Genomic DNA, 11315 nt, shown 5'->3' on the forward strand with positions numbered 1-11315 from the left:
CCAAGAGGGGGAATCAGTATCTACTTATAGCAGCATGTTTCACTCTTCCTCTCTCCCAAAGCTGCTGACTCTTTCTTAATTAAATGGATGCTTGAAGTCGGTAGGCTCAGGCACAATTTGCTCTTATGTCACCGGATTGACGATCTTTTCCCACTTGTGGGATTTTATGATGTATTTTGTTTTTGGTCGTTTCCAGGGGAGCTCACCAGCAGGCCTTATAATAGTGTTATACAGCCTAATTAGAAATTTACTATCAGATGCTGCCAGTGTAGGCACAAACACCATTTTTCTTGCCATAAATGCCTTTTTAGGCAGACTCAGGCATTAGTGACCCAGTTAGATTACAGCATTGATCTACTGGAAACTAACAACAGACTAATGTTTCCATCAGAGTTACATTTTGGCATGTAAACTGCATTTGAAGCAATCTGAGGTGTGGTAGGATGGGGTGGGATGTGTGGGTGCATGAGAGGTAGGAGGAGCGGCTAACAAGTGGACAGCAGTCAGTCCTCCAGCAGCAGCCCTCAGTCGCACTCTGCACCTCCTGCACTAAGGAGTCCCTTTTCAGTAGTTCAAGGAAGCTTCGCGTTTTCATGGAGGGCTGGATCACCTGTGGACTTTGGCTAATCGCCTTTCTCTCTAGCTGTGGGCTGCTCTCGGCTTTCAACTTGGACACCGACAATGTCCAGCGGAAGACCGGAGACCCCGGGAGCCTGTTCGGCTTCTCTCTCGCCATGCACCGGCAGCTCCTTCCGCAGGAAAAGAGAATGTAAGTGTCACAGTTTTGCTTTTAAAGGATAAAATGTCCGGAGGCTGTTAATGGAATTGTTTTTTTCCTTGAAAGACACCTGAGTGTGTTTAAAATGAACTCCAGTATACATATAATTATACATATATACATATAATTAAATTATTACTGCACAATACACACTTTAGACGGCTGGACGAAAAAAAAAAAATCCGCCTAAAACTACTTTTGGGAGCCGCAGACCGCAAGTGAGTTACCTCAGCAGCACCGCAAGTAGGCCTGTACGTGATCAGGTCAGGTCAGGTTTGTCAGGTACGAAACATTTCCACCAACAGCTTCTTCTCCTTCTTCTTTAGGCCACACGAGCTCTTATAAGTTTAACTCGATGCCCGTCTTTCTTGTTAATATTTCCTTCTTTCAGGTTACTTATTTGTGAGTTTTCATTGGAGCTACAAGGCAACTCTTTGTGCGCGTGCACGCGGCGCGCGTTCACACTCCTCCTTTCTTGTTGACTTCAACCGGGACCCAGTCTTGACTTTTTTGGGGGGGCAAAACATCTCAGTGAATCACTGTTGGTATTTTCTTGGGCACTATTTCAGAGGGGACTGTCACCCTGCATAAAGAACAAGTGCCATCAAGTGGTCACTGATTGGAACAGCCTGATTATAAACTGACCTCAGAGCAGATAACTTAAGACTTTTTCCCCCTCCGGCAGACTGAAGGTTCATGTCCTGCTTTATTTAGTCTCAGCAATTCTTAGTAATTCATTGATATTTAATTTACATTTTATTTACAAAGACATTTCACAATCACATCTGACCCAGATGGATTAATTGATTACTTCACTTTTATATCTGCCTTGATTCTAGTACGAATGAAGATGTTACACATTACCAGCATTAATGTGCTTCCTAGCTAAACAGACAACCAGGTTACACATGGAAATCTGCCCTGTCGGAAAAAAGCGTCTCTGTTAGAATTTGTGTGTCTTCTGTAGCTACTTACATGTACTTACATGCTTCACTATATGCAACACTATATGGTTTGACCATTTCAGTCATGCGATATGTTGTTCAGGTTGTATTATGTAATCTAGAGTATCCGAGTGAAAGTTGTCACATTTTAACTTTTAACTGTACATTATAAGCGGTGCAGACAGCATAAGTGCCTCCAGTAGAGACTAAGATGTAATCATGGGAATAATATGTGTAAAGTGCATCTATTAACTGGTTTTTTCCACACAAAAAATCAATATTCAGGCATTCCTATGTTTTGCATAGATAAAGTAAAATTATGGTTTAAGTTGAGTTAACTTGTATTTGCTTAATTATTAACCCGAGATTTCCTACACTGTACGCCCAGCAGTGATTAAAACCCCTAGTTTTATACCTTCTTCACAGCTGTTAAATACACAGTTTAAACTTTACACACTCCTGCTACTGCTGCACCTTCACACACACACACACACACACACACACACACACACACACACACACACACACACACACACACACACACACACACAGTGCCAGTTTCTGTCTTAGCTCCAGGCTAAATGAAAGACACATGGTGATCTGCACGAGACTGAAGCTATAAGCTATCACAAAGTCAGCTTCAGGTTAAATACAAGAAAACAGAAAAGTCTGTTAAAAAAGGGGAAAAAATACTTGTATGTAGGAATAACGTAGAATGAACTTTTAGTGGAGGCGTCAGATGCTCCAGTGTTGGATGCTTAGGTAGTTGTAACTATTTTTCGACTGCTCTGTGAGAGGGAAAAGAAAACCTTTGAAGCAAAACCATAAATTAAAATATGCTGACTTCTAACTATCAGGTGCACGTGTTGTGATATGTGTGTGTGTGTGTTGGAGTATAAAGCCATGTCTGTTTTTTGCAAGTAACTGTTAGAGAAGTGTGCGCTCACTGTGGATGCAGTATCTGTGTGTCTGCACTTGCATTCGTGTCCCGACAGTGGATGTGTGTGCACATGTGAGTGCCTGTTTGGTGGGTTTTAATGGTGCTGATGCATGCTGTGGCTGAGCAGTGAGGCGTTGCCTTGTTGTCAGTCATTTGGAAAACTGTCAGAGAGCTCAGTGTGCTGCTTGCTTTATACATTCCTGACCTGGGGCAAAATAGGGATAGATAGATAGATAGATAGATAGATAGATAGATAGATAGATAGATAGATAGATAGATAGATACATAGATAGATAGATAGATAGATAGATAGATAGATAGATAGATAGATAGATAGATAGATAGATAGATTGATTGATTGATTGATTGATTGATTGATTCAATAGTTCAATAACATCCATTCCAGAAAACTGTGTGCTAATGTGTTTTTAGTGTGTCTGTACCTGTGTACCTCCATGTTTGTCTCCTCTGGGTGTGCACTATTAGTCACAGTTCTTTGCAGGCCATGCATGCCAACTTGTATTCAGACTTATTTCACAGTGTTTGTGCCCTACAGGTATCAGTGTTGCAAGTTCCTGCAGGAGAGGGCAGGACCTGAATATGCATGTGCGCACACATCTGTATGTGTGTATGTGTGTAGCATTCCATGCTTCTTCATAATTGCCAGATGGAGCTGTCTGTATAATAAAGTCAAGAGGGAAAGCACAAAATACATAAGTGGAGAGACGAGGGAGAAGGAGGAGACCAAGTGAGAGTTTAGGGTATTTTAAGAGGTCGGATCGAGTGTGAGAAATGTGTGGGAGAAAGTAAATGCATATGTGTGTGTATTTCTGTGGGATTTGTGAAATAATATGACTCTGGGGAGATGGAAACATGGAACAAGAAGAGTAAAGAATTTAGAAACAGGCTGTGAGTTTCAGTAGTTTCAGTGATATTGTCAGTATCTTGCTGTCAGTGTCTTTTTAATACCAAATCAACTCAGTGTATTAGTGTATGTGGGCTGTGTATTGCGTAAAGAACACATATGAGAGCCAGATTCCCCTGAGGATAGTTTTGGTTATCCAACATCAAAGAGAAAGGAGGGGAAGCTGAAGAAAAGAAAGAGGTAATGGCTGAAAAACGCTGAGAGGAACACAAATCAGGTGTACATCTGGGCACCAAATACAAGCATTTTTCAGCCAGTAAGATTCAGTGAGCTCGATGCTGGCAGAAAGATGGAGAGAGAAGTTGGGCAACATGTCATGAACCTCTGTATCTGAAGGCCATTTGGAAGTAAATGCCTGTAGTTGATAGGGCGCCACTGACTGTTACTAGGCAACGGGTTGTGTCTTAAGCCGGCAGCCAGTTCACTGCTGTAAAAAGAAAAAGAAAAGGAAAAGACACACCTCTCCCGATGGGACATCTCTCCGGTGGCTTTTCTAAACTATCTGTTGCGATACACAGGACGAGCTGATCTGTGTGTTCAACTGCTGCCTCTATGCGTGCGACCGTCAATGCACAGCTGGACCCAAACACACACACACTCTCTCTTTTTAGTTGTCTTAGTTCTTCCTGTGGTCTACGTCGTACGTCGGGCCTTCCGCCGCTGGTGGTAAATGATTAGATTAACAGCCGAGTCACTGTCAGCGAAGCCGCACATCAGCTGTATCACACTTCCTGACACATCGTGTCATGTGACAAAAAGGTTTTAATGTGCAGCAATAAAAATAATTCATATTCTTTGCTAAATGTTTTTGTGTTTTAGAAATTGCACAGTAGACTAACGTCACTTTCAGCTCCCAACAAACCCATTATTGTTAGTTGGATTTGCTCCAAAGATATATATATATATATATATATATCTATATATATGATATAGATATAGAGAGAGAGAGATATATAGATATAGATATAGATATAGATAGAGAGAGAGAGAGAGAGAGAGAGAGAGAGAGAGAGAGATATTTTTTTTTAAATCCCCTATTCATTGTTATTACTTCTTGTGTCCCAGAGGATACTGGGAGCGGATATGCATCCACTGGAATTCACTGTTAGCCTACCGGTTCTCTTTTTGAGGTGATGACTCACTAAAATTGAGCTCATTGCAAGAATTTTAGTGTGATAACATGTTTTCTGTTTTTTGCATACTGAGCTTGGAGCTGGAGAGTTGACTCCAGACTTTGTGGTATGAACCGTCAAGTGTCATTCACGTCCCCTTATAATTTAAAAAAGGCTGGATGGGACACTTAATGGGTGGATAACAGCAAAAATTATAGTGTTCTGGTTTCTGAAACAAGGCCAAACCAATCTAGTGGTTGAAACAGGATAAACAAAGTGTACTTGTCCGTCGTGCAAAAGGAGCCTACTGAAGAGAAATTTACTCCAAATGTACGTGACTATTTGGACATCTATCTGCCATTTTTTGTATGCCATAAATAGTTGTGATTACCCATCACCCTTGCTGGAGTTAGTATTCATCATGATTTATACTGCCTCAGTAGGCTGGCTGTTTAGTTTGATATCTACCATTTTCGGTGTCTGTACAGCTGATATGATGGTTTCATAAAGCCTCAGCTTTTTACTCTGCTATATGTTTCAGGATGGTGTTTGTATCTGAGGATGCTTTGTATTTCAGCTAAAATGGCTTTTCTTTATTTTATCTGTGGATGACAGTTTGCCGGACGACCTTAACTCTGAAGGTCAGCGATCAGACCAAGCAAGCTGAATAAAGACGGATCATTGTACTGGCAGTGCTTTACTCTCTCCCTTGAAAACCCGTGTAGAGTTTAATTTCAACGGATGACATTGTTGACTTGATTCACTTTGTAGGAAACCCTGATATCTGGAGGCCCATCATCGATGGCTGGGTGTGGCATTTGCCCTTTTTTTGGACCACAAAGGCAGAGTCTGTGTATATGTGTGTGTGTGCAATCATCCTCAGCAGGCGACCTGAAAGGATTCTTTGACTGTTCACTGTGAGGACATGGAACATCAGTTTTGTGGCGGATGTACATATGTGTTTGTGAGTCTGTGTGTATGTGTGAGTATCAGTGGAATGTGTGATCATTTTCTGTGCAAGTGAAAGAAATGCCAGATTGTCCCTCATGCTAATAAATGTATGTCAGAACAGAGTAACAATGAGTGTTTGATTGTAGTGCGTATGGGCCCGATTCATACATGCATCTGTTGCAGGCTGCTGGTTGGTGCCCCGAGAGCAAAAGCTTTGAGCCGTCAAAAATCTGCCGTGACAGGAGGGCTCTACAATTGTGACATGAGCACCACAACCAGTGACTGCAGCAGGGTTATCTTTGATAATGACGGTGAGACATTAGCTGACATTTGAGCATTTTTACTTAATATGAATTTGGTCATTTTAAACATTAAGTCGAGTTGCAATGTCTTCTCTGTGCCTGTTTTTATCCCTGCGTAGAGAATAAGGCCACAGAGGACAAAGAAAATCAGTGGATGGGAGTGACAGTCAAAAGTCAGGGACCAGGAGGCCAGGTTGTGGTAAGGTTTTTTTTTTGTATCTGAACACAAATTTAATTAAAACTCATTATTACTGTTTAGTTGTTCAAACAGATGGTTATTAATGTAACGACAAATTGATATTGTCAAAAAAATAACCGTCGTCTCTCCAACAAAGCACACCTTAGTCTCATTCACTGCACTTAACTGTGTCTGCTTCCCCTGGCAGACCTGTGCTCATCGCTACCAGCGCCGGGCCAATGTGGGCTTAGAGTTGTTGGAATCTCGTGACATAATTGGCCGCTGCTACGTGCTGAGTCAGTCATTAAAAACGAACTCAAATGAGAATGGAGAAGGAGGTGGATGGTATTTTTGTGACCAGAGGGCCAGAGGCCACGAGATGTTTGGTTCCTGCCAGCAGGGCCTCTCTGCTACATTCGACAAGGACTACCACTACATCATCTTTGGGGCACCTGGAGCTTACAACTGGAAAGGTAGTGTGCATGCATATGTTTACTCTGAAATGTAATAAATCTACTTTGTATGAATTTTTTTCCCCAGCTATCAGAATAGAGGAATGTGCTTGTGAGGATTATTTCAGTCAATACTTACAAGCCTCCCCTCTGCTTTCGTCTTGAAGGTATAGTACGCGTGGAGCAGAAAAATGACTCTTTCATAGAAATGGGCATCTTTGATGATGGTCCATATGAGGCAGGAGACGAAAACCAAAAGAACCCCTACCTGGTCCCTGTTCCTGCCAGTAGCTACCTGGGTAAAAACTATAACCTGACTGTGATTCCAGTCATTCGCTTTATACAGAGACATATTTTCTAGCACTTCATGGTTCTTTGATTATTTAAGGAATCGCTTCTTTGTCTATTTGTGTCAGGCTTCTCCCTGGACTCAGGTAAACATTTGACTAAGAAAGGCCAGCTAACAGTGGTGGCTGGAGCTCCCAGAGCTAACCACAGTGGAGCGGTGGTACTGCTAAAGACAGGTGGGGAAAAAAGCAACATATTAGTTGAAGAGTTCTCACTAGAAGGCGAGGGGTTGGCTTCATCTTTTGGCTACGATCTTACGGTGCTGGACCTCAACAAGGATGGGTGAGTGATGCCGGATGATACAAACAGCAACCTGCAACTTCTGCACCGTCGCTGTTGCTACTGTGGCTTTATTCTAATGAATGTGCAATGCTGTTTTCTTTATTAGCTGGGAGGACATTGTGGTGGGGGCACCACAGTACTTTGAGAAGGATGGAGAAATTGGAGGAGCTGTCTACGTCTACATCAACAACGCTGGAAAGTGGAACAAAGTAACACCCACCAGAATAGATGGACCCTTGGACTCAATGTTTGGCCTGGCTGTAGAAAACCTGGGAGACATCAATCTGGATCGTTATGATGGTGAGCATGCAATAGTTCTGCATATACACGTATACTGTGGTCTGCTAGTCAGTCTTGACATCAGCAGAAATACATAACCACCCTGTTGTTGTTCTTCATGCCAGATTTTGCAGTGGGAGCTCCTTATGATGATAAGGGCAAAGGGAAGGTTTACATCTACTATGGATCAGCTACAGGACAAATCTCTCCAAAAGCCTCACAGGTACACAATAAACACCTGATTTCTATCTTTCTACTCTCCTGTTATGCCTGTTAGTTGTGGCAGAAAAGTGCTGCCAAGCTGCCAAGTGCTCAACAAAGGGGAATAGTCATGTTATTTTGAATAGGCGCCCTGAAATGACACGTGCTTTGGCTTGGCATTATGAATTCGCTGCCCCGAATTCACATTTTTATACCCAGATTTGAGCCGGCACTCTGGACTTCTTGGAGAAGTCATGAAGCATAACATTCAACCAATAAAACACGAATTGAAGTAAATAACTATAATTTAGCATCTTAATTAGAATAATATTTTTTTAAAAGATAGCGTGCTTTTAGTATCTGGATGTATGCTGTACAATATGTGGCTTTGATGAAGGTATGTGTTCCTCCTCCGTCAGGTGCTGCCTGGTCCTTCAGGAGTGAAACTGTTTGGCTACTCTTTGGCGGGAAACATGGACTTGGATTACAACTCCTACCCTGACCTGGCTGTCGGATCCCTCTCAGACTCTGTCTTCGTCTACAAGTGCGTGAGCTGGCGCATGGATCACATTGTGTTATCTCTCGTCCTGTTTACTTAAAAGCTCACCGAGTCGTCTCTTCACAGAGCCCGTCCGGTTATTGACATCCAGAAGAAAATCACAATCACACCAAAGGAAATTGACCTCCTCAAAAACAACTGTGAAAACAATAGCAAGTTCTGGTGCGTGTACCCAATCTGTTATTGAATTTCTAAACTTCTTCAACACTGAGCTGTAAAACTGTGCTCTGTCTGACTGTACATAAATTGGATTGTGTCCCCAGCTTAACTATTAAAGCGTGCTTCTCCTACTCTGCCAATCCTGTGAGTTATGCTCCAAAACTGGGTAGGTTGAGGCACAATTTTTTTTCTCCTTAGTTTACAACAATCTTCATTATTGCAATTTCTCCCCTTATTATCATAGCAATACTTCACTTTCACTTACAATGTATTTCTTTCTCTGTTGCATCCAGAGGTTAAATACACCCTTGCGGCAGACACTGAAAACAGGAAGAATAATCTTAAAACTAGGGCGGCCTTCATTAACTCCTCCCCTGGCAGTAGCCATGAATCCTCAGGGACCATCACTTTGGACACAAAAGGAGTGGAACAGTGCATTGAACGACAACTCGCCTTGCAGGTATCGAAGGTTTCTGCATTCTCTCGCGATCCAAGTTAACTGCTGGCGGCGCGTAATGCTTTGTTTATGTTGTCGTGCTTCAGGAAAATATTCGAGACAAGCTACGCGGGATCCCCATTGATGTGTCTGTGGAAATCATTGGTGGCAGACGTAAACGCAGACAGAGCTCAGGTCCTGGGCTGCAGCCGGTCCTGGATGCTAAAGCGTCACAGCCAACTCGATCAGTGGTGTGTGTGCCCATCTTATTCAGTTTATGTGATGTCTCCTCCTATTCTGTGTTATTTCTTAAATGTGAAAATGTTGTTTGCAGGTGGAGTTCATGAAGACCGGTTGTGGGTCTGACAATGTGTGTCAGAGCAATCTGAAGATGGAATATAACTATGGCCACTGGAACGATGAAAAATTCATTCCGTTACCAAAGTAAGATTATAAAAACACTTTTCTTTCTCTCGTTTTCTTCTTTTTTAAAACTTGATTTAAAATGCTCATCCTGAGATGCGTTCGCCACATTGTTTTCCGCACCGAGCTGTGAAAGATGTGCACACTTCATCAAACGGGCTCACGATTTGTGTGTGTTTGAAGGGAGAATGGTGTGCCGGTGCTCTCACTCAGTAACCAGAAGGAAATCGCCTTAGAGGTCAGCGTGAGCAATGCAGGTGGGGATGATGCGTACGAAGCCTCCATGATCGCTTCTTTTCCTAGCTCCTTAACCTACTCTGCAACCCGCTTGCTTAATAAAGTAAGTGTGTCTGATACTCTCTCTCTCACATACACAGACACCCACTTTAGTTCTGATTTGGACTTATTATATTGATTTCAGGTAAACTGCCAAGCCAATAGAAATGGTTCTCTGGTCGATTGTGATCTTGGAAATCCCTTTGAAAAGGGAGAAATGGTGAGCGAAAAATCACAGTTTGGCACCATCTAATTCGCCTCCACATGTATAAATATTAACACTTAATAAAATAATAATAAGAGCACGGAATAAAATATGGATCTCTATATGTTTATAGACCACCTTCTACATTATTTTGGGTACAGCTGGCATATCTTTCAACACCTCTGAAGTAGAGGTTAATCTTCAACTGAAAACGTAAGTACATCCGAGCTTGTAATCCTGCAGCCCCAACTGCTAAATAACACTGGTTGCACCTGCAAATGCAATAGCTACACTACTGGAATATAACAAACTTAGTTTATGTATGTTAGAATAAAATTTGTAGTTTGATATCTGTGTAAATATTGTTTCAACAGAACTAGCATGCAGCAATTAGTGCCGGTCAAAGCAAAGGCAAAGGTGGCCACTGAGTTACAACTCTCTGTGTCAGGGTAAGAAACATGCATATACATAAATGTCCAGGAAACACATAGATGTGCACCGACTCATGCTGGCTACTGTGTATTTTTTCTCTCTGCAGACAAGCCACGCCATCTCAGGTCTACTTTACGGGAGATGTCAAAGGCGAGACGGCCATTAAAACTGAAAGTGACATTGGCAGTGCCATCACACATCACTTCAGAGTGAGTGCAGGATCGCAACTAGATCGTTCATTTATTTTCCTGAATTTATCGTTAATCTAACAATTTTGTGTTCTTAACGGGGCGAGTAAGAACATTTCAACTTAAATTGTACTACTTCCTGTTTTTACAGATAATCAACTTGGGAAGGCCTTTGACTGATTTTGGGACCGCCACTCTCATCATTGACTGGCCAAAGGAGACAGCGGATGGAAAGTGGCTGCTTTACCTGATGAAAATCACTACCACGGGAGGGGATCAGATAGAGTGCACACCTAAAAGTGAGATTAATCCTCTTAAAAAGGTAAAACGCCACGTTAATGTGTCATCGCCATCCTCCCATGAAAGAATTTATAAATGTATTTTATTTTGACAAGATGTTGAGTTAATGGCAATAAACTAAATACATTTCTTTTCTTATTTCAGGAAGAAGTTAACACAAGAAAGAGGAGAGAAGTCTCAGGAACACAGGGGAGTGATGAGGGCACTATTTTACGCTTAATTGAGAACAAGAAATCAAAAACTCTGGTAATGCAACCTTTTGTTTGTTCTAGACTATTACATTATTTTATGCACCTTTCAGCCAGCTGAACGGGCATTTGGCAGTAACTTTGTACTCCCTTGTCAACAGTCTTGTGACGATGGGGCAAAATGTGTGAAGATAAGGTGCCCTCTGCGGAGCCTGGACAGTAATGCAGCCATCAGTCTTCACTCTCGCCTCTGGAATAGCACCTTCATCGAGGTAAGTGGTTGTACTCAGTTGTTATCTCTGGATTTGAAAAAAGGAAACCCCAAATGTTTTTCAATGGCAACAGTGTAATCTATATTCGGTATTTAATCTCAAAAATAACAGTTGAATTATGATAACATGGGTTGATACAACTGTTATTGTTGACCTCAAGACTGCAGTTTTTTTTTTTGTTTTTT

The 11315-nt window shown here is 41.9% G+C and overlaps 1 protein-coding gene across 2 annotated transcripts in view; it reads left to right on the forward strand.

The window, feature by feature from the left end:
• The first annotated feature begins 502 nt into the window (after positions 1–502).
• itga6b (integrin, alpha 6b) overlaps positions 503–11315 on the forward strand; it is a 15034-nt gene continuing 4221 nt past the window's right edge. For both annotated transcript variants that reach the window (XM_005920583.3, XM_005920584.3), the window contains exons 1-22: positions 503–769; positions 5834–5961; positions 6072–6151; positions 6339–6603; positions 6750–6881; positions 6999–7212; positions 7319–7512; positions 7617–7714; positions 8112–8236; positions 8318–8413; positions 8515–8576; positions 8704–8870; positions 8954–9097; positions 9181–9290; positions 9453–9609; positions 9691–9765; positions 9884–9963; positions 10125–10199; positions 10289–10391; positions 10522–10692; positions 10815–10916; positions 11020–11130. In XM_005920583.3, coding sequence (XP_005920645.1) covers positions 594–769; positions 5834–5961; positions 6072–6151; positions 6339–6603; positions 6750–6881; positions 6999–7212; positions 7319–7512; positions 7617–7714; positions 8112–8236; positions 8318–8413; positions 8515–8576; positions 8704–8870; positions 8954–9097; positions 9181–9290; positions 9453–9609; positions 9691–9765; positions 9884–9963; positions 10125–10199; positions 10289–10391; positions 10522–10692; positions 10815–10916; positions 11020–11130 — 2865 coding nt within the window. In that variant the 5' untranslated portion in view covers positions 503–593. The remainder of the gene's footprint in view (positions 770–5833; positions 5962–6071; positions 6152–6338; positions 6604–6749; positions 6882–6998; positions 7213–7318; positions 7513–7616; positions 7715–8111; positions 8237–8317; positions 8414–8514; positions 8577–8703; positions 8871–8953; positions 9098–9180; positions 9291–9452; positions 9610–9690; positions 9766–9883; positions 9964–10124; positions 10200–10288; positions 10392–10521; positions 10693–10814; positions 10917–11019; positions 11131–11315) is intronic.

This window comes from Haplochromis burtoni, unplaced genomic scaffold (genome assembly GCF_018398535.1).
Source record: "Haplochromis burtoni strain Fernald_Lab_line unplaced genomic scaffold, NCSU_Asbu1 Contig_41, whole genome shotgun sequence".
Lineage (NCBI taxonomy): Eukaryota > Metazoa > Chordata > Actinopteri > Cichliformes > Cichlidae > Haplochromis > Haplochromis burtoni.